This window comes from Scheffersomyces spartinae, assembly GCF_019049425.1.
Source record: "Scheffersomyces spartinae strain ARV_011 chromosome Unknown scaffold_11, whole genome shotgun sequence".
NCBI classification, from domain to species: Eukaryota; Fungi; Ascomycota; class Pichiomycetes; order Serinales; family Debaryomycetaceae; genus Lizanozyma; species Lizanozyma spartinae.
This window is the reverse complement of record NW_025065058.1, coordinates 1-19,638: the sequence shown is the minus strand read 5'-3', so window position 1 is coordinate 19,638 and position 19,638 is coordinate 1. Positions and strand designations below refer to the sequence as shown.

The 19,638-nt window shown below is 37.1% G+C and overlaps 4 protein-coding genes across 4 annotated transcripts; 2 read left to right on the top strand and 2 right to left on the bottom strand.

The window, feature by feature from the left end:
* Positions 1 to 340: 340 nt before the first annotated feature.
* Positions 341 to 607, bottom strand: KQ657_000536 (uncharacterized protein; the record flags this gene model as incomplete). The annotated part of the gene is made up of 1 exon (XM_043191374.1): positions 341 to 607. The coding sequence occupies one exon, from the start codon at positions 605 to 607 to the stop codon at positions 341 to 343; it is 267 nt and encodes an 88-aa protein (XP_043049017.1).
* A 1,166-nt stretch (positions 608 to 1,773) lies between these two features.
* KQ657_000535 (uncharacterized protein) lies at positions 1,774 to 8,944 on the top strand (the record flags this gene model as incomplete). Its single annotated transcript, XM_043191373.1, has 3 exons — positions 1,774 to 4,614; positions 4,912 to 4,985; positions 5,692 to 8,944. The coding sequence occupies 3 exons, from the start codon at positions 1,774 to 1,776 to the stop codon at positions 8,942 to 8,944; spliced, it is 6,168 nt and encodes a 2,055-aa protein (XP_043049016.1).
* Positions 8,945 to 9,629: 685 nt separating this feature from the next.
* Positions 9,630 to 10,811, top strand: YHB1 (Yhb1p; the record flags this gene model as incomplete). Its single annotated transcript, XM_043191372.1, has 1 exon — positions 9,630 to 10,811. One exon carries the CDS (start codon positions 9,630 to 9,632, stop codon positions 10,809 to 10,811), a length of 1,182 nt encoding a protein of 393 aa, XP_043049015.1.
* Positions 10,812 to 14,643: 3,832 nt separating this feature from the next.
* KQ657_000533 (alpha-mannosyltransferase) lies at positions 14,644 to 16,761 on the bottom strand (the record flags this gene model as incomplete). Its single annotated transcript, XM_043191371.1, has 1 exon — positions 14,644 to 16,761. The coding sequence occupies one exon, from the start codon at positions 16,759 to 16,761 to the stop codon at positions 14,644 to 14,646; it is 2,118 nt and encodes a 705-aa protein (XP_043049014.1).
* Between the last annotated feature and the right edge of the window lie 2,877 nt (positions 16,762 to 19,638).

Below are 19,638 nucleotides of genomic sequence, written 5' to 3'. Positions count from 1 at the left end.
CTTACTAATGAAGTTTTATTGGTGATACTACTGGGGATAGAACCCCAACCGGAGCTAAATGGGCAATGAGGGTTCGTAACTGTGGGTGTTAAGCTACTAAGGGAAATCAAACCAACTTAGGGTGCGTATCTAGTAAACGTCGGAAGTGTAAGTCCGAATAAATACTATTTTATTTATGACTATTATGTACTAAGTGTTTGGGTTATTGTGTCCGTCCGTGGCCGAGCCATAGCTCCGACCATTACCAGCTACTAATAAATTTAAAGTAGAATCAAAAAGATATGTATGGCCCGGACAAGGTTTTTTGGAACGACCCATGGCCCCCCTGTGTCCTCTCACTTTACGGTTGTGCAGCAGCTATAATGGCTTCTTTGGCTTCCTGGTGAAGCTCTTCTGGAAGAACGTCAAGGAAGTCAAACACAATCCATTTAATTCCGTTCATATTGATAACACATAATCTTGGATGTTCCTTTTGTAAAGTCAACATCTGTGCCTGGCTTTCAAACTGCACCTTATCAATCTTAGCAAATCTTTCGTCAAGAGGATCAACGGCTGCCCCAGCTGCCAATGCTGCAATAAAACCAACCAACACGTTCACTAATCTCATTCTTTCTTTATTCGGTGAAAAAGATTGAGAGTCAACGTCAAAACTCAATTTTTTCTTCTTTCAGTTTCCCTTTGGTTGTAGTAGTGAACTTTTTGTCTTGAGTCTCCACTTCTTTTGACCTTTAACAACACAATGAATGAATGAAATATTAAACTCTAGTATTGTGGTTATAGCGAAAGATTCTTTTCCGGTATGCACTGCCAAGTTCTTATTTCTTAACAATCTACCTTAAGTGGTCGTGTTGTCACCAAAAGAGATTTTCCCTTTGTTGCATATCCGCTCTATTACCTGCAACCTATGGTCCATGGTTGCTATTATTAGGTAATCTACATAATGCGCATTATAACATGGTGCACAGTTGCCAATGCTGTGTGATTCCATAGCATCGTACCAAAGTACGTATGATAACATAGTGCGTATGCTTTCTTATACCCAGGTGTGTATAGTATCTGATCAAATGGAATACCATTCACGATAATATCCCACAGTGTTTATTGTGTCTGAAAAATTGGACCTGCTAAAGGTACTCTTAGGATCTTAGACGTATGTATAGTTTCGTATTTTGACGCGATATCCTTAATCTGTTTTAAGGGTTATCCTATTTTGTTCAGAACCTTAACTTACACAATTCAGAATGGTCTATATTGCTCTGATTTCTTGGTTGTATTAACCACTACACAGATTATTTGCTATTTGCATAGAATTCCGTGCAAATCTGCTACCCTTAGTATCAACCGTTAGAGTAGAAAATAGTATCACATGTTTACTCTCTTTTATTAATTTGTTTAGCCTAGTAAATGTTCCCTCTGTTAATCAAAAGTCGGTTCCGAAGGTCCTTTAGTTTGAGAAAGGACTTCCATAGGAAAACTTTGATCCTTATTCTATTGTTGCTTGCTTTGCCGTTAAGCTTTTGGAATCGACAAGTAATACACGAGACATTGGTGCAAACATACGCAGATAATGACTTAACAGCGATATCACCAACTTTAACACCGTTCCTGGTAAACACAGTAGTGTTGGATGGATTCCGTACTATAAGTTATACGCTAAGTGCGTCTTCAGTTCTGGCTTCGTTAGACTTACATCTGGTTTTGAAGACTCAGCTTAAGCATGGGAGATTCCCACGAGAGACTTTGCCTTTCTTTGAGGAAGAACTCCGAAGAAATATGGCCAATGATAAATGGATCACCAGTCATTGGTTCCAACTGTCAGTATCAAAGGTATGGCTTGAAAGTGAAAAGTTGTTCTTTGTTGTTTACCAAATACAGTACGTCCCAGATGATGATGATTCCAAAATGTCAGTATCAGAGAAACAACCTTTGATATCCTTTATTTATGCGGAGTTCGATTCTCTGATGGGGGCAACTATTGAAGACTACTCCTATAATGGAGTGCTCTACCCTTCTATTCTACCCCTTACAACCTATAACGAAGACCACACCGTATTCCCAGGACCCCTGAATATTAATGTGGTCTACAGCACCATAGAAGATGGCACCCACCAACCATTGATTTTGTTCAACTCATTGTCGTCCAGTACGGATAACAAACTTTATTGGATTCAACCTGGCAGCAACAGCAATAAATGGGAACCCCAACGGTTTAGCTTAAACAAGGATTCCAATTATGACAACTGGATTCCATTATTTGATAGAAGTGATCCCCATTACGTCTACGATACTCACATCTTATTTTTAGATGGAATGTCTGTAATCAAATGCAGCCTAGAGAATGGTTCGTGTGAGGGGGATCCACCACTAAAGCCTAATGGTTTACAGAACTTTGTTGACCATACTCCGTTACTAAGCATAAAGTCATTTCTTCTTCCCTCGGGCGTCGATCTCCATGGAATTAAAGACATTTGGCTTGGATTTTCTAACCTTCTTCTAGAACTGTGTGGATGTGGTACGAGAATGTATCGTCCTACAATTGTTGTATATGTTATGGACGACCACAACTCCATGCATATGGTGCAGTTATCTCAAATGATAGACTTCAATTTGAGTGTTGGGAATCGGAGCAGCAATAATGATGAGTGTATTTCCGTCTCAGAGATAAGTGCACATTCAATAGAGATTATTGATAATCAAATTATGGTGATGGTTACAACTAGTGGTGGGCTATCATATGAGATCATAGTAGATGGCCTCTCTAAAGAGTTGGCCAGAGGTCTTTCATACTTAGATCTTGAACGTGAGGGAAGTTCGCCTGATTATGAAACTGTACTAATAAGCTCTCAAAGTTACTGTAATCGAGTTTCCAATGTTTATGGAGCCGGAGATGTGGCGGCCTTAGCAGCAGCTGATAGCGAAAACGACGACCGCCAACTAATATTATATCCCAATTATATCAAGAACCCCGAGGACCATTACAGGGCCAATTTCGGAATTTTTGATAGAAGTAAACAAAAGATTGTTCAATTAGGTGATAATGTTCCTCGAAATGGTGACGTTGACAAAAGACTTCATGACTACCTGTTCAATCCACAAACAGTGCAACTTTACGATGCCTTTACTGATTTAGAAGACAAGGCATCCAATGAAGAATGTTCTCGAACAGCAAAAGAGTTCCATGTGGGGTTTTCAAAGCCAATAGATATGACTGGAAAGTTTTCTGATTACATTTCAAAGTACATACACAGAGACATAACCATCAGCCAGTCACAATTGGATTATTTCTTTGAGTATAAGGACTTTATGGAGTCTCGAATGGAGGAAATGTTGAAAGATAAAGATTCAATTGATCAATTTTGGACCCGATTTGGTGGTGCCAGTGTATTTTTTGAAGAATTTGGAGTATATTTGATGCTGAGTCGAGTGATTTATTCCCCCAATAAAGAACGTGATCAGCCGAGCTTCTCAATGACATTCCTTCAAGTATTTGATAAGGATTGGAATGAATTAAAAAACGTTGAAATGGTTGTACCTGATACGGAGGATAACGACTCTAACAGTAGTGGGTTTAACCGGTTCACGTATCCGGAGTTTGCGAGAATAGCTTCGTATCATGATTCAAGTGTTGATAAGATAAAGAGTTATGGACCAGAAGATCCTCGACTTCTTATTCGAAAGAATCATTTGGGTCATGAAGAACCTATGCTTATTTTCACTCAGTTGCAACGAGATATTTCTGAAGGTCAACATGGAGATACCATATCCAAAGAATATCGTTCCATGTTTTATTCCTTACCATGGGAAGTTCAAGTTGGAAAGAGTCTGGTGGATCCAGATGAAGTGAATGATAAGGCTTATTACAAGACTGTGGAATTAAGTATATTTGATCAAGAAACCAACAAATTTTTGGAAAAAAGACCGAAGGAAAAGAATTGGACTCCATTCTTTTCTCCAACAGATCGGAGAGCCTCTAATGGAGTCGATAAGTCGATATACTTTGTGTATCTGTGGGAGTATCTACAAATTCTTAAATGTGATATTCCAAATAGTAGTCAGGGTGAGACATCAGTTTCAAAGTGCATAATCGTGTTCCATAATAAGCCAGAGAAAGATTTCGTTGGGAGTTTCAGAGGTGGTACGCAGTTGATCAGCGTCAATGACTTAATCACCACCCTTCCAACTCCTTATAATGAGCTTCCACAAGAATACTGGATCGGATACGCTCGGTCTCACATTGCACATTGTGGGTGTGGCGAAGTTATGTATCGACCTCAGGTGGCCATTGTTACCAGGTCCAAAGATATGACCAAGTTTCAAGTATCCCATGTATCTTCTTTCATGGGATTTGACATGGATGTGCTACCGTATGCGAACAAAGTATGTGAAAGAGCCAATGTGTTTTTACCCAATGGGTTGTCTAGATGGCATATTCTGACTTCCCAAGAAAGTGAAAACGAACTAGATGATGTGGTGACCCTCTTTTATACTTTGGCCGATAAGGTTCAAGGCCGGTTTCATATTAGAGGATTATTGAGTCAACTATTGGGCCTGAAAGCATTTGAATGGAATGATCAACTGATGACACCAGACAATCGACCAACAGATCCATATTTGGTATTGTCACACATCAAGTGTTCTGAGATTAGGTCAAGACAATTTTGTAAAGCTTATGGACTAGAGCATCCAAATTAAGAGGAGGCATCGCAATGCCACTGTTTCTAACAAAGAGACGGTTTCAATTCATAGTCCTGACGAACAATGTCCAATCGTGGTTCAAGTTGTTGAATATACTTTGTCAGACAAAAAGGTCAAATAGGGTAATGTCAATTGAAAAAAGTGTTCAGAGTATATAATTACGTAGCGCAATCGAAAGTTGATACATTTCGTTGCGTATTCAAAACAATACATAAGCATCATGTTAATGTGTCAGAATTGCGTGCGTCGATCAAATGTTTAAATGTGGCTTTCTTATCCTTATCTTACTTGTATGCCGAAAAATGTCTGTTATTTCAATTCCAAAGATCATAGTGGCCATTGTTAAAGTGGCTTACTATTCTAATGTAAAGCAAAGTCCGCATATATCTTGGCTATTTCTTTCTTTCTTTGAGTTACAGAAAAAGTTATTATAATCCCGCAACAAGAGATCTTGCATTTTGACAATATTTTTTAAAGGATGAGCCACACAGATGAGAGATGCCCAGCCAACAGGTGCAAACAAACAAGCCCACGAAGGGAGGAGCGAAGGGAAGAATAACCCACGCATTGTTAGTTGTTTTGCTTTATGTCCAATTCCAAGCCATGCACTTCTTACAAGGGTTAGATTCACGCGTCAATAAATATGTCTGAAGTTTAATCTATTCCAAGCCTTTTTGTCTGAAATGATGTTGAGGATTACTCCCTACTATTGATACAATTTCAAATTCAATTATCACTGTTTCTTCCCTATCAAAGGGTGAAAATAGTAATAATGTCGGGCTTTTCGTTAGTGTTCACCCAATGGAGACTGAAATATCATGCCATGGGAATACCCAAAAGAATCCTTAATCTCACGATCCTGGCATTGGTGTTGTTAGTCCTCATATGTGTCACAGCACTAATAAATGCTGGTGGAAGTACGACAACCTTCCTTCCAAGTGTTTGGGTCAGTTCTCTGCGACAATCTGAAGGGTTACCACAACCAACAATTCCCAGGAAATTTGTTGCTGATTCGATCATATTAGACGAGTCACATTCCATATCTTATGTGATATCCACGTCTTACCAAAAGAATCCCTTTCAATTAAGACCTGTGTTGCATAAATTGGTGTCAAACCAGAATAATAACAAATTTTCTTCTTCCATTCTGCCCACATTACTTGAAGAGACTCGTAAGAATATTAACAACCAGGAGTGGATCAACTCTCATTGGTTCCATGAACAAGTGTCTCGTATATGGCTTGAGGAAGAGAACGCATTCTTTGTGGTACACCAGCTCGTCTATAAGGCAGGTTCCTCTGAGTTGTTAGATCGTAAGCTACAGAAACCAACACTTTCGGTGTTGTATGCTGTTTTTGAAACAGAAACCATGGAGATTAAATCAGGCTTCCAATGGAAGGGACGTCGTTATCCGGAGTTTATCCCAATTGACATAGGTGCGGCTGAAAAAGTAAAGACTGACGAAGAAAAGACTGCTGCTGACAAAGAGAAGGAAAAGGATGAGTTAAAAGAAATTAAAACCGTGGGTCCAATTAATCCAAAAGTAATACCCTTTAAAACCGACGAAGGAGTTATTCAGCCGCTCATTGTGTTTACATTGGAAACAAAAGAAGGTTCTAGAATCCATTGGATGACCACAGGAGAAACAAGACATTGGACCAAACCTAAAGCTTTCAAACTTAGCAACGTAGAAAACCCCAAGTACGAAAGTTGGGCACCATTTGCCGACATTAAAGGTACTCTAGATGCACTGGTCGATGATGCTGTTCATTTTGTTTACGGTGCAGGTACAAATGCAATCATTAAATGTCAATTATGGAACAGTGAATGTGCTATAACCCAACAAGACTCTTCCGATCCTAATAAGATCATTGAGGAGTTTTCAAATGGTAGTCCCTTGGTCAGTATTGGTTCTCAACTTAAATTGGCATCAGAGACCATTGAAGATGTCTGGATTGGGTTCATTGGTATCACAATGAATAAATGTGGATGTGGTCAACGAATGGATAGACCTGCTTTTGTTGTATACCAAAAGGAGAAGGGAAGTGGACCAAGACTTGTCCAATTATCCCAAGCTCTTGACTTTCTGCTTCCCGTTTCCGGTTGGGACCATTTGGCAAAAGTCAAGGAAGCGTGTCTCAAAGTTAGTAGTATGAAGATCAGTTCAATTAGTGTTGAAAAAGATGGTAACCTTAACGTTCAAGCTACAACAAGTGAAGCCATTTCTTTTGACTTAACTATTCAAAAGTTAATTCGTGAGATTTCCAAAGGACTTTCCTTTGATGGGAAGTACACGCCACCCAGTACTAGTTTGTCATTGGAACACTCCAAGAGTTATTGTCTAGCTTATGGTAAGAAACACTCCAGTTTCATTTCATCGTTTATCGACGATAAAGAAGAGAATCAGAAAACCACTACTCCTAGTACTTCTGAAGATTCAGATGATCTAGCTTTTGAATATGTTGACACTCCAGATGACGATATCTCCACTGTTGAATTACTTAAAAAGGGTAAGAAATTGGTTCTTTATCCATCATATATTGAAAAGCCCTTGGATCATTATTTGGAACATTTCGGTATGCTCGATCAAAATAAAAAAGAGATTGCACAATTGGCAAAGTCTAAAGTCAAACATCCTAATCCATTCACTGATTTTAGATACAAGAACCTTGAGCTTTCTATTTATTCTGCATTCACTGACTTGAAACAAAGTCCCAAGAGAGAAGCTTGCTCCAAAATCAGACAGGATATTCCTATTAAAGTTAGTGATGGTGTGGACATGACAATGCAAGCATCTAGATACATTCTCAGATATATTAATAATGATCCGGCATTAGATCCTGAACAATTGGCGTATTTCCATGAATATTCCGATCATTTTAAAGATAAAATCGAAGAAATGAAGAAAAATCCCAAGATTATAGATAAACATTGGATGCGTTTTGCTGGTGCTTCTGTATTTATTGAAGAATATGGGGTTTACCTTATGGCTTCAAGAATAATTTATACCAAGAATAAAAGAGATAGTCCACTGTTTTCCTTGACTTTTATTGAAGTCTATGATGAAAACTGGGAAGAATTAAATGTGGAGATGGTTGTTCCAGCAACAGATGACAATTCCATTGGATTCCGTAAGTTCAATTATCCAGGTTTTGTTCGTATTGCATCATACAATAATGCTAATGTTGATACAATCAAAAACTATGGACCAGAAGACCCCAGAATATTACTTCGGAACAACCACTTGGGTCATGAGGAGCCAGTAATTGTTTTTAATCAAAGACAAAGAGATATGGTCAAGAATGATGGTGATAAGGTGAATTTGAAAGAGCATAGAAGTTTTTTCATGTGTTTGCCTTGGGAAGTCCAAGAAGGTAAATCTGAAGTTGATCCTCTCTCGTTTAAAGAAACTCGTACCACATACACCAAAACTATTGAGCTTAAAATCTTTGATGATCAAGCTCAAAAGTTTTTGGAGAAGAGGGATGCTGAAAAGAATTGGACACCATTCTTTAGTATGGACGATAGAAAGTTGAATAATGGAGTTGATACTTCTATTTATTTTGTTTACCTGTGGGAGAATATTCAAATTTTAAAGTGTGAAATTCCTACAGGGTCAGGAACTGGGTCGACTGTTTGTAAATCAGTTTTCTGGAACAAACCTACTAAGAAGGAGTCGACATTCTTACGTGGAGGAACTCAATTAATAAGTCTAAGTTCCATTGTAAAGGAATTACCTGAAGAATTTGAGAAAGTCAATCATGAAGTATGGTTAGGTTTTGGAAGGTCTCATATGTCTCATTGTGGATGTGGATCAGCAATGTATCGACCACAATTACTTGTACTTGCCAAAGACCTTACTGATCATAAATATCAAGTGACTCATGTTTCTTCGTTTGCTTCGTTTGATCTCGAGATGATTCCTTGGGCTGATAAGATGTGTGGAGAGGGAGCAAGTGTATTCATACCTAATGGTATTGCCAAATGGCATAGTCAAGTTGTTAATGATCGTTTAGATGATGTCTTAACTCTTTTCTATTCCATGGCAGATAAAACTATTGGAAGAGTCAATATCCGTGGTGTAATCAATGAACTCCACAAGCTTGGTGCATTTAGATTACCAGCAGAAGTTGATACCTTGGATGATAGTGGTACAACCGACTTTTTCAAGGTTACTTCCCAAGTTAAATGTGCTTCACATCAATCTTGGGATTTCTGTGCAAAATTCGGACAGCTGTTTACGTCATAAGAAGTGGAGGTTATATACGTGAATGTCTTTGGCTGAATTTTTTAGGACGTTTTATTAATAGTAATTAATAGGTATACAAAGTATTAAGAGTAATTTGCAGCCAAGACCGTTAAGGTCATGGGAATATGATCTCGTGACTCTGATTATATTGGGTGTTTCGGCGACCCTTTCCTTACTAGGAACTTGTTTGACTAATAAGCGTACAGTGATGATTCTCTTCACTAGGGTACACAAAATGGCCCTCCTCAGTCCACTTTTACCATGTGAGGTGATAGAAAAAGTCCAATGATTTGCCTAAAGATTTTGTTTGGCCAAAAGGGTCGTGTTTAATTGACATTGGCGATGAGATGGCCTGATTATGGCACCTACGGGTGATAATTCCCCAAACGGTAGCAATTTGGAGCGGGATTCGCACCTTATTCGGCAATATTCTCCGTGGCCTTGGTGATAATAATGAAATTACTTCATATTGGGTAGTAACGGGTGGTAAATCCAAAACAAGAACGACGGCGCATAGTTGTAGGTGTAGTAGTACTTATGAAACATGGAGAATTCAACTTTTAAGAAAAAATTATATATAAAGCCATTGAACTCTTTTATTCAAGATGAAACATAATATCTATAAATCATTACTATGAATAGATTCACTAGATTCACTCGATTACTCTCCACCACTAAAACAAACATGACTACAGCTGCTAAGACTGTTTCTGGTTCTGCTCCAGTTTTATACAAGGTGGAAGCTTTGACTCCACAAGAAATTGCTTACTTACAATCCTTGGCGCCTGCTGTCGCTGAACATGGTGTTACCATTACTTCCACCATGTACAACTATATGTTTCAAACTTACCCACAAGTTAAGTCTTACTTCAACCAAACAAATCAATATACAAAGAGACAACCCCAGGTTTTGGCCTTTTCTTTATTCCAATATATTTCCCACTTGGGTGACTTGACTCCTTTGACTGCATTCGTCAACCAAATTGTCGCTAAACATTGTGGGTTGGATGTTCAAGCTGAACAATATACCGTTGTTGAAAAGTGTCTTAACCATGCTTTCAAGTCTGTTTTGGGCAATGCGGCTGATGAACAATTCTTTCTGGTTTTCGGTAAGGCATATGGTAACTTGGCTCAATTGTTGATTAACGCCGAATGGGAATACTACAAGGGTTTACAATGGGTAGGCTTTAAGGAATTCGAAGTTTCTCGTAAGGAATCCGAATGTGGTGATGTTGTATCCATTTACTTGAGCCCAAAGGATGGAAGTCAATTACCAAAGCCAAGACCAGGTCAATACGTTGGTTTAAGATGGAACATTGATGGTGAGGAAAATTCTAGAGAATATCTGATCTCCCAAATTCCAAAGTCCAATGAGTACAGATTATCCATTAGAAAGATCGATGGTGGTATTGTATCAGAATTTGCTCATAACGAATTGAAAGTGGGTGATTCTTTGAAGGTCACTGCACCAGTTGGTAACTTTATTTACGATGGTGTATCTCCAAAGGATCTCGTATTGTTTGCTGGTGGTATTGGTATTACTCCATTGATCTCTATTGCTGAAGCTGGCTTAAAGGACGGTAAGAAGGTTACTTTGTTATACTCCAATAGATCTGCTGAACACAGACCTTTTGGTGACTGGTTGGAAGAGTTGAAGGCCACATACCCTGAACAATTCACCTACAAGGAATTTCTCAACAACAAGGGTGAAAACTTGTCTGCCAACGACATCAAGTCCGTTGCAACTTCTGAAAAGGATGTCTACTTATTGGGTCCCGTGGAATACATGGACTTTGTCAAAACTGAATTAGAAAATAACTGTGTTACTGATGTCAAGTTGGAATTCTTCGGACCAACAAAGGTTTAAAAATATTTATTATTTATGTATGGGAAAAGGGCCAGGCTTTAATCCCTTTTTCGCAACCATTACTATTACTTTTTAGAATATTTAATTATTTTTCACGAATTTATATCAAGGAAGCATTTTGGTTGTAATTACTTTATAATTTATGAAAACTATGAACATACTATTTTTGTTACCTAGAGTGGGATATCATTCAGTAAAACATTAGAGGATTACAAATCATACCCTTATTTTAACATTGGAGGTCGTTATTTCGCTTTGGTGCAAACCGTCTTAAAGGTTAATTGAACTATGATCTAAAAAATCTAATACTTGAGGGTCGATAAAATTTTGATATATTTGTACAGAATTCAACTAGTCTATGATTTGTATAAATTTTTGAACACATGATGGTGAAACCGTAGAATGAGTATCAAGTTAGCTTTGTAGCGCAATGTTTGGATCTATTTATAATGAATTCTATTTAATATGCTATCTTCTGTTCCAGTATCGTAAATAGATGCAAAGCTGCTCTATTTAATTATATATATATGACCTGAATAATCATTTCATCTCACGAACAGACACTTGTGTAAGATCTTTCCCATCATCAGAATTTAAATTTTATCTTGTTCATTGTATGACCCAAACATGTTTTCATAAGAATGCTCGATGACCCATAGTTCCAATTGACTATTGGGAACCTTTATAGCCACTTGTGCCCTGGTAATGGTATATATCAACTCCATGTGCATAGTTACCACTACGAGGTAAAACATTGGCCCATATTAAATACTAGAAAACACAGAGTAAATGTTAATTTATTCTTAAGGGATGCACCCTCCTCTTTTCCCCTTACCCTCATCTATGGGGGCATTCATCTCTGGTTTAATAACACAACGGTTTATTCCTTGATAAGGTATTTATTTTTTAATTTCTTCAATAGATCCAATACATGCAAAGTACGCAGTGTTAATCAAAAAATAAAGAAGAAAGAAGAAAAACATTGTCAATGGAAGGAACTTCTTATAAGCTCTGGTGGTGTTGTTACTGTGTAGTTCTACAACAACCCCAAATGCATAAGAACCACCTTATAAAAATACCACCTTAAGAATAGAATTGCAAATATCCTTCCTTTTTGTTGTTGTTCTTTCCCGTGCATTCTTGAATACACTGTGGGTTTTACCAACTCTGGTGCCTCCTCCCAACACAACTAAACCCGAGATGGCAGAAAAAAGGATAAACATCACTTTGATAAATTCAAGAATGTTGTTCAATTTGATAGCAAAATTTATGTTGAGGGCGACTATAATGGTGCACAAGAACAACGGAATGATTGGCAATCCTCTTTGTTGCCAGTGTGTTGGTGTATGGCCTGCTGCAATTATGTAAAGCGAACACGCGGATACTGAAGAAATCATAAATGAGAATACAACTGTGACTGCAGCTTAGATAACAGGTATTATGAACTTGGGAATGCTTGCTCCAAATATGCCACTTCCCCTCCTGATCTTCTTCCGATGTAGGACACCTATTTAAAAGAAACCCCAAATTGATAACCACAATGAAGCCAGCAACTCATAAAATGTAAGCTACCCCAATAGAACAACTACTCTTCACAACGGAAGCAGGGGTACCAAATATACCCGTGCCAATCTCACCCTGAATCAACAAATAGAAAACAGACAACGTGGTGACTTCGTACACCAATGGGAATTTCAGTTTAATGGGTACACCTTTCAAAGCTTAATCATCCAGTGACGAGTTTAATTCATCCTCCGAGACGTGAAATTGTTTAATTCCAGAAACCAAGTTCAAAGCAAAGCTATAGGAATTCTTTTAAGCGAAGCTCATACTGGCAATGGAGATTTGTGATTTCTTATTTGGGTAAACTTAAGAATTGTTTGTTCAACTTTACTCCGAAGTGTCTCTTTTTAGATGCTTCTTCTGAACTCGATGTGGTTACATTGATACCATTTTATGGTTGAAAATGATACATTTTTCATATAAAACTAATAATACAATAATCGAATGAATTACAATGTTTTCTTATTTTTTGCAGCCACAATTTATTTGGCAGTTAGAAAAGTTTCTTGTTGACTTAACGTCCTTTGGAGTCGAGATTTTGTGGGAAGGACGACTCTAATTATATCCCAAGTTGTGGCTAGCATTAGTGTGTAATGTTGTCAAGTGCTCAGTTGTATGCTCAAAGTATGTAAGAGAATGAGTCTGATTTTAGATAACCCACTCCTGGCAAATATTAAACGCTTTAACATATCAATATTGTTGAATAGTGACATACTTACTGAAAACTCATAAGCCGTCTTTTCCATTTAAACTAAAGCTACCACTACTTTCTAAGTATAACTTAGTAGACTCTCAATTGACACAGTATAAAATTCTATAGGAAGGTAAGAATAATGCCACTATAGCAATTGTGGTATTTTGCCTCATGATTTCACAATTGAACTCGCCATTCTTTAGCCTTTCAACGTTATCTGTTATTTTTTTTGAAAATTAGCTATTTTATCTTAATTCAGCTTCTCCAACAGCTGAGTTCCTTTCGAACTATAACGAGAATTTCCATAATCTAAGAAAATTTAACTAGAACTTTCTACTTTGATACAAGGTTGATTACGTGAACACTTTGTCTTTTATCTTTTGTTAGTTGGGTGTGCCATAAGTCGTACAATACGAAGCGACATTTAGTTCTGCTCATCGTTTTCGCAAAGCTTCAAGGCAAAGTGCTCTAGATTCCTTATAACGCTAAGACCTAGCTATTACGGCATCCTTTTAATATCATACCAAGGTTATAGCACTTGCATTCTTCAGAATCATAGAACTGTGGTGTGTGGAGAAGAATGCTTTAGTTGCCGTACAACTATTGTAGCATGAACAAAATATCACGTGATTTGAACTACCGAAATTATATCATGTGAGCAATACACATTCTATCTTATGACGCGATGCATTTGAGAACAGATTTAAATTAGCTACACAAACTATGTACTATGTTTTGTTCCCCAGTCTGCATTTACTAAACGTACGCACTAACAAAGATACGCTTATTTACGTGCTAGCATCACCAACAGTAATCTACACCTATCCCAAAGTGAACCAGTATATAGACTTGTGATGACTGCAAGAGCGCAATGTTGGGTATAGAGTTGACTATGGATGAAAGCATAAGCTACCCAATTAGTTTACGATTTCCACCTAGCCGTACTGGAGGCGTTTACTCCTTCCATTTAGACAATAAGCAAAGATGGTCTTCATTTAAGAATATCTCCTTGTATATGAAATTTAACCCTGCATCGAAGAATCTTGATAAGTAATTAATCCGAGGTCGTGTATTTTGGTGAAGTGTTTTTTATTGTTCGTGGCATTTATGTACTTTTCCGTTGAAGACCATTTGAACAAACACGAATTCCAATGAGAACCTTTGGTTCTGTAACAATCACATTGACAAATTTCCTGAAATTATGTGGACCATACTAATGGTATTGCATCAGTTTCTTAAAATGTGATCGCTTTCGCAAATCTGACATTTCTTTCCGTACGCTTCTCTTCAACTGTTAAAGCCATGGAGGATGATCATGTGTGAATTTTCTATAGGTTGCGTATATTTTTCGATGGTTACATTATGTGAGATCAACAATAAAAAATCTGTATTGTGTACTTTGTGTCTGATCTCAGGATAATAATTTTGTCTGAGGAGAAATATGCCTGGGAATGTTACTAGCAAATCTAGCATGGCCTTGATTAGCAGACCTACAACTTACATAATGCGGACACAGTCAAATATGTAACTCTATTAAATTATACGTGGTGCTCGAAGTTTCCTATAACAATACAATTAAGTGCCATCATGTGGAAGGAACAATTCATTCAAAAGCTTTACCTCACCGAATTCAGGATATTTGGTGTCCTTGTTTAACTTATCAACAAACTCAGTAACAACTTTACAAACCTCTGTAGGGTCTCTCTTGATCCCTGTCCAATATGAAGCATCAAGCATGTCACAAGTAATAAACTTTGCAATGCTTTGCAATCTTAATTCCCAATCTGTTTCTCCCAAATAATCCTTGTATGCGTCGGGTAAACCTAAAATCCGATTATCATAAACACCATCTTTAAGAAGAGTGTTCTTAAGAGGATTGATCTTGGGGTTATGAATATGAAGGAATGCAACATCTGGGATCTTCAAGTCGGGATGATCTTTCATGAAATCTTCTTTCAATTTTTTGGTATAATCATTATTTTGGGACATTTTCATTCTTGAATCCAATCCCTTCTTCCTTAACCATTGTCTCCATTTCTTCATAAACAGATATGATTGAATAGGATCATGTTGTACAACGGTCGTGTCTTTAAGTTCATCACCTGCCATCCATCCAAGATGCCATGCCATAAACTCAGAGAAAAAAAATGTTTCCTTCATGGCTAATAACGCGGTATGGAATGTATCTCTGTCACCCCAACCCCAAGCTCCTTGATAAAGAAGCTTGTAGTATAACCCATCTCCGAATACATTGTAGTATAATGCTAAGACAATAGAACGGAAATGTTCAACCTTAGAGAACATCATTTGACCACTCTCAACTGATAATCCTTGAACAGTGCCTTCTAAATCATAGAAAGCAACTTCATCATTTGACAATTTTGAATATTCCTCCAAACTTTCTCCATTTTTTAAGCCTTCTCTGTGGATTCTTTCACCGATTTCAATGTCTGCAATATCGTAGTATATGGGGGAAATAGAAGATTTCATAAGATCTGGCCATAACACAAATTTTGTATCTCGATAAACATCAGAATCAAAATAGTCATCAACGTTCTTTAATGGAGCATTATCGGCATCTAACCACAATGTGTGGTCGAATTTGGAAACAAGTAAAGTGATAGCCTTCAATTGGAACTTTTTCAAATTCAAACTATCTAAAAGTTTCTTACCAATTTCTCTTTCAAGAACAACACACTCAGCATTTAATAATGGAAGGAGATCTTCACAAATGTGTTTATTATACTCCCCTTCGTTATTAAGAATGACTTCAATAGGAAGTTTGGATCCAAGTTCTCTGATTTGACCAATGGCAACCAAAGCACCTGGTAAAATTACTCCAGAAGAAGGAATCACAATCCCAGAACCTCTAAATAACAGTTTGGGAGGTAATTGTACTCTCTTCAATTTCGCAATCAAATTTTTATGATGTTTCTTCAAGTTATCAATTTTTTCCTTTGATGGCTTGACGATGTCTAAAAAGTTTTTGGAAAATTTGGGGCTTTCAACCTTTTCATATTTTCCTTTACCATCCAATGCATATCCTGTTTCATCACCTTCAAAGGCATTGATATCAGGCTTGAAGGGAAGAAGTAAATCTGTGACAATCCATTTATAAAAGGTTTGACGATCCTCTAAATGGTCTACCAACAGCTCATCTATGTTTAACACATTACTCTTAATGAAATCGGCCACGATCTTCTCTTTAACAAGTTTCAAGGGTACCCCCTTGAGTGGATGGGAATCATCAAATTTGGTTCCATATTTTTTATCCATGTATTCAGATAAACGTGCAAGGAGGTTGGTTTCTGACTTGTCGTCTTTCGTGACACTGATCAAGTTGTGTGTAGCATCAGCCTTTATTTCACGGATAGCTTCAAGTTGAGCCCTTGAAAGACCTGTGAATTGTGCATCAAATGTGGCATCAACAGTTTTGGTGGTCACATGATTGACTGTCTGAACAGTAGTTTTTATAGCTGTTTCAGTCTTGGTGGCAAAAGATGTAACTGTCTCATAGACATAACTTGGTTCAGCCTTACCGAATGGAAGCTTGGAGTAAACCAGATCCTTAAGGGAAGGACGATCTTCCAACACCCAAATAAGGTGTCCTACCAAAACGAGAACAAATAATAAAAGAATGATTTTAACATATCTGGGAACTCCCATAACAGAAAAGTTAATGGGTAAAGGCATGTTCAGCGACTCGGTCCACGGAAGGATAAACAGAGAAGAAAGATGAATGCAATGTTCGATTTTGAAGTTGTAATATTTGAAAGAAAAAATCGATGGATATATCTTCAAGTAAGACCCACACACGTTTTGGAACCACAAATAAACTTTTGCGCATGTAAAAATAAACGCATAAGCCTTTTTACATTGCTTACGTTCTTTAAACAATGCCTTGTGTCTGATATAAAAAATACTCATTCCTGATTGTGTCAGACTTTAAAATGCTTAGGTTGGTGAACAATTTAATTGCTTTTTTATCCCCTGTCGTATATATGGAGTGTCTGGCTTTATCATCGACGCTTTTTTATTATCACAAGATGTGCCTTGCTAAAATATGATAAAAAGATCGTACATATGTAGTGCAATCAAGAGATACATTGACGCCTAGCTTTTTGTATCACATTCTAGATGTACATATCTTCTGCATCAAGAGATGTTGTAGCTTTTCATATATAACCGTGTTTGTTAGGGGGGTGCTCTCTTTCAAACGGACACTAGATACTTACATTTATAAAGTCACTATAAATGAACACCTGAATATCAACGCTCCTACGCTTATCGAATGTGAAAATTACTGTGTAGTATGATAAGCTTTGAGTTTTTTTAAGGTCACTTACTTTGTGTGCATAAACTTTCTGGCATACAATGTGAGGAAAATGTCTGACGAACTTAGCAACTCATATGAGTGGTTTATAGTCCATTTTTTACAAACTTTTTACGCAAAAATTTGTAAAGTGAAAAGCGCCATCTCTTGGGGGCATATAAAAGGAGAAGTGATACTACTTCGTAATCATTAATTAATTTCAAAATTGTATATCAATAAAGTTGAATGTCGCCCATTAATATTGATACTTTAATTTGTTTACATATTCTGAGGCAAGCAATATTAGTGTCGGTTATTATTTGAAATGCCATGTGACATTTTCCTGCACATTATTATCAATTGGTTCTAAACTTGCTAGGGATATCCCTTGTATAAAAATAGTGATACTAGGCAACGCAATCAGAACTCAGTCTGTATTGTGGCTCAATTGTGATTTTCCTTTGATGTAAGAGTGCCCACGTGGTCGTCGTCTCTATCATCCAAATTAGTTATAGATTTCACAAGCCAACCTCAACTTACTACTGAAACTCAATTGGAACTTGAGAGTCATTCCTCTTTTGTCATGTGATCACAAGTTTCCTCTTACTATCAGCCGTTTGTAACTATCGTATTTTCTCGTAGCTCTCGCAAACATGAAACATTTTTGGATGAATCGCTTATATTTAACTACGTGTGTTTATGCTTTCTTTTCCGTTCCCAATTGATCGACTTACCTTTGTTGTGATCGTTTAAGGCTTCTTTAACCTAAATAAAGAATTGCTGGTTTGAGATACTCCAATGTAGTAAGTTTAGTTAATTCTATGCATTCAAGACTAATGCACATGGCTATTCTCCATAGTATTTGTTTGGGAGTTTACCGTGTTCCAATGCAGTCTCCTAACAGTATTGTACCAACTCTAAAATCCGAATTCGTAGACGACATTTACGTGTTACTAATTTGGTATGCACTTTTGGCAACCCTTATCCCCTAAAGCGCTAAACAGCACTTGCATAGTTTACTCATAAATGCATCTTGATATTCTCTTTGTTTCTTGTAAGTCTGAAGTTTCGCGATTGTTGCGACGTTGAAAATGCGACGTTGAAAATATAGAGCCTGTAATTATGTGAGTCAAATATACCCCTTGTATCTATGATGAGGAACTGCGAGTTCAACCATTAATCAATCATAACCTTTATCACTCATTTCAAAATATGGCATACGTCAGCAAATCAAATGATCACGTTCTGTTAGTATTATCATAGAAGACAGGAAGTAGCTTAACCATTTGGATGTGTTTAATGAGTTGCACCCTTTTCTCGGGCTCCAAAATTGTTATACCAGGTCAACTCCTAAGAGCTAAGATCAAGATCAAAACTTGCATGTATAATCTACTAAAGCTTGCTTACATTTTGTTATTCCTATATCAAATATGTAACCGGCATTCAATTTTACGAGTTCCCATAGATTGAGTAAGGTCAATTCGTTTTTTCGAGTTGCTCTGCGGCTGAAAGAATGGCTAAACATTCGCCCATTCTTTTGAAGTATTGTGTCAAAAAGGTTATGAATTAAAGTAATGACACAATTCAGTAATCTGTTGGTTTCTAATATACTGTCGTCTACATGTGAAAGGTACGAATGATCAATTTCTTCAGAACGATTAGGTACCAAGTATCTTAAATATAATATAATAATGCATATCTCTAGAGAAGAATTTGCTATTAAGCTTACAATGTAACTCGTATAGAAGATTTTGAAAGTCCAGATCAATCTCTTCAGGTTATATTTTTTTGGTGATAAGTTTTCTTTATTACTAGATTTTGGACTAATAAAATGATGGCTTTAACTGTTTCACTTAGTTCGTTCTTTCAAAAAATTATATATCTACATAATAAAGCTTGATAGCCTTCCATATTACTTTACAAATGCTAATTTGTAATTGTTCTGTTTATCCTTGAATCAATTCTTTTCGTACAAAAAGTGGTAAACTGATATCCATTGCAATTTTGATGTTTTTTAGTTTATTACTGAAAATTTATAAAATGAAAATGTTAACTTAATTGTAATTTATCATTTTATTTCAGTTGTTAGCTAATTGAGTATTGTGTTTTAGGGTTTCGGTGTGCGGGGCTCTTGTGTTTTAGGGTTTCGGTGTGCGGGGCTCTTGTGTTTTAGGGTTTCGGTGTGCGGGGCTCTTGTGTTTTAGGGTTTCGGTGTGCGGGGCTCTTGTGTTTTAGGGTTTCGGTGTGCGGGGCTCTTG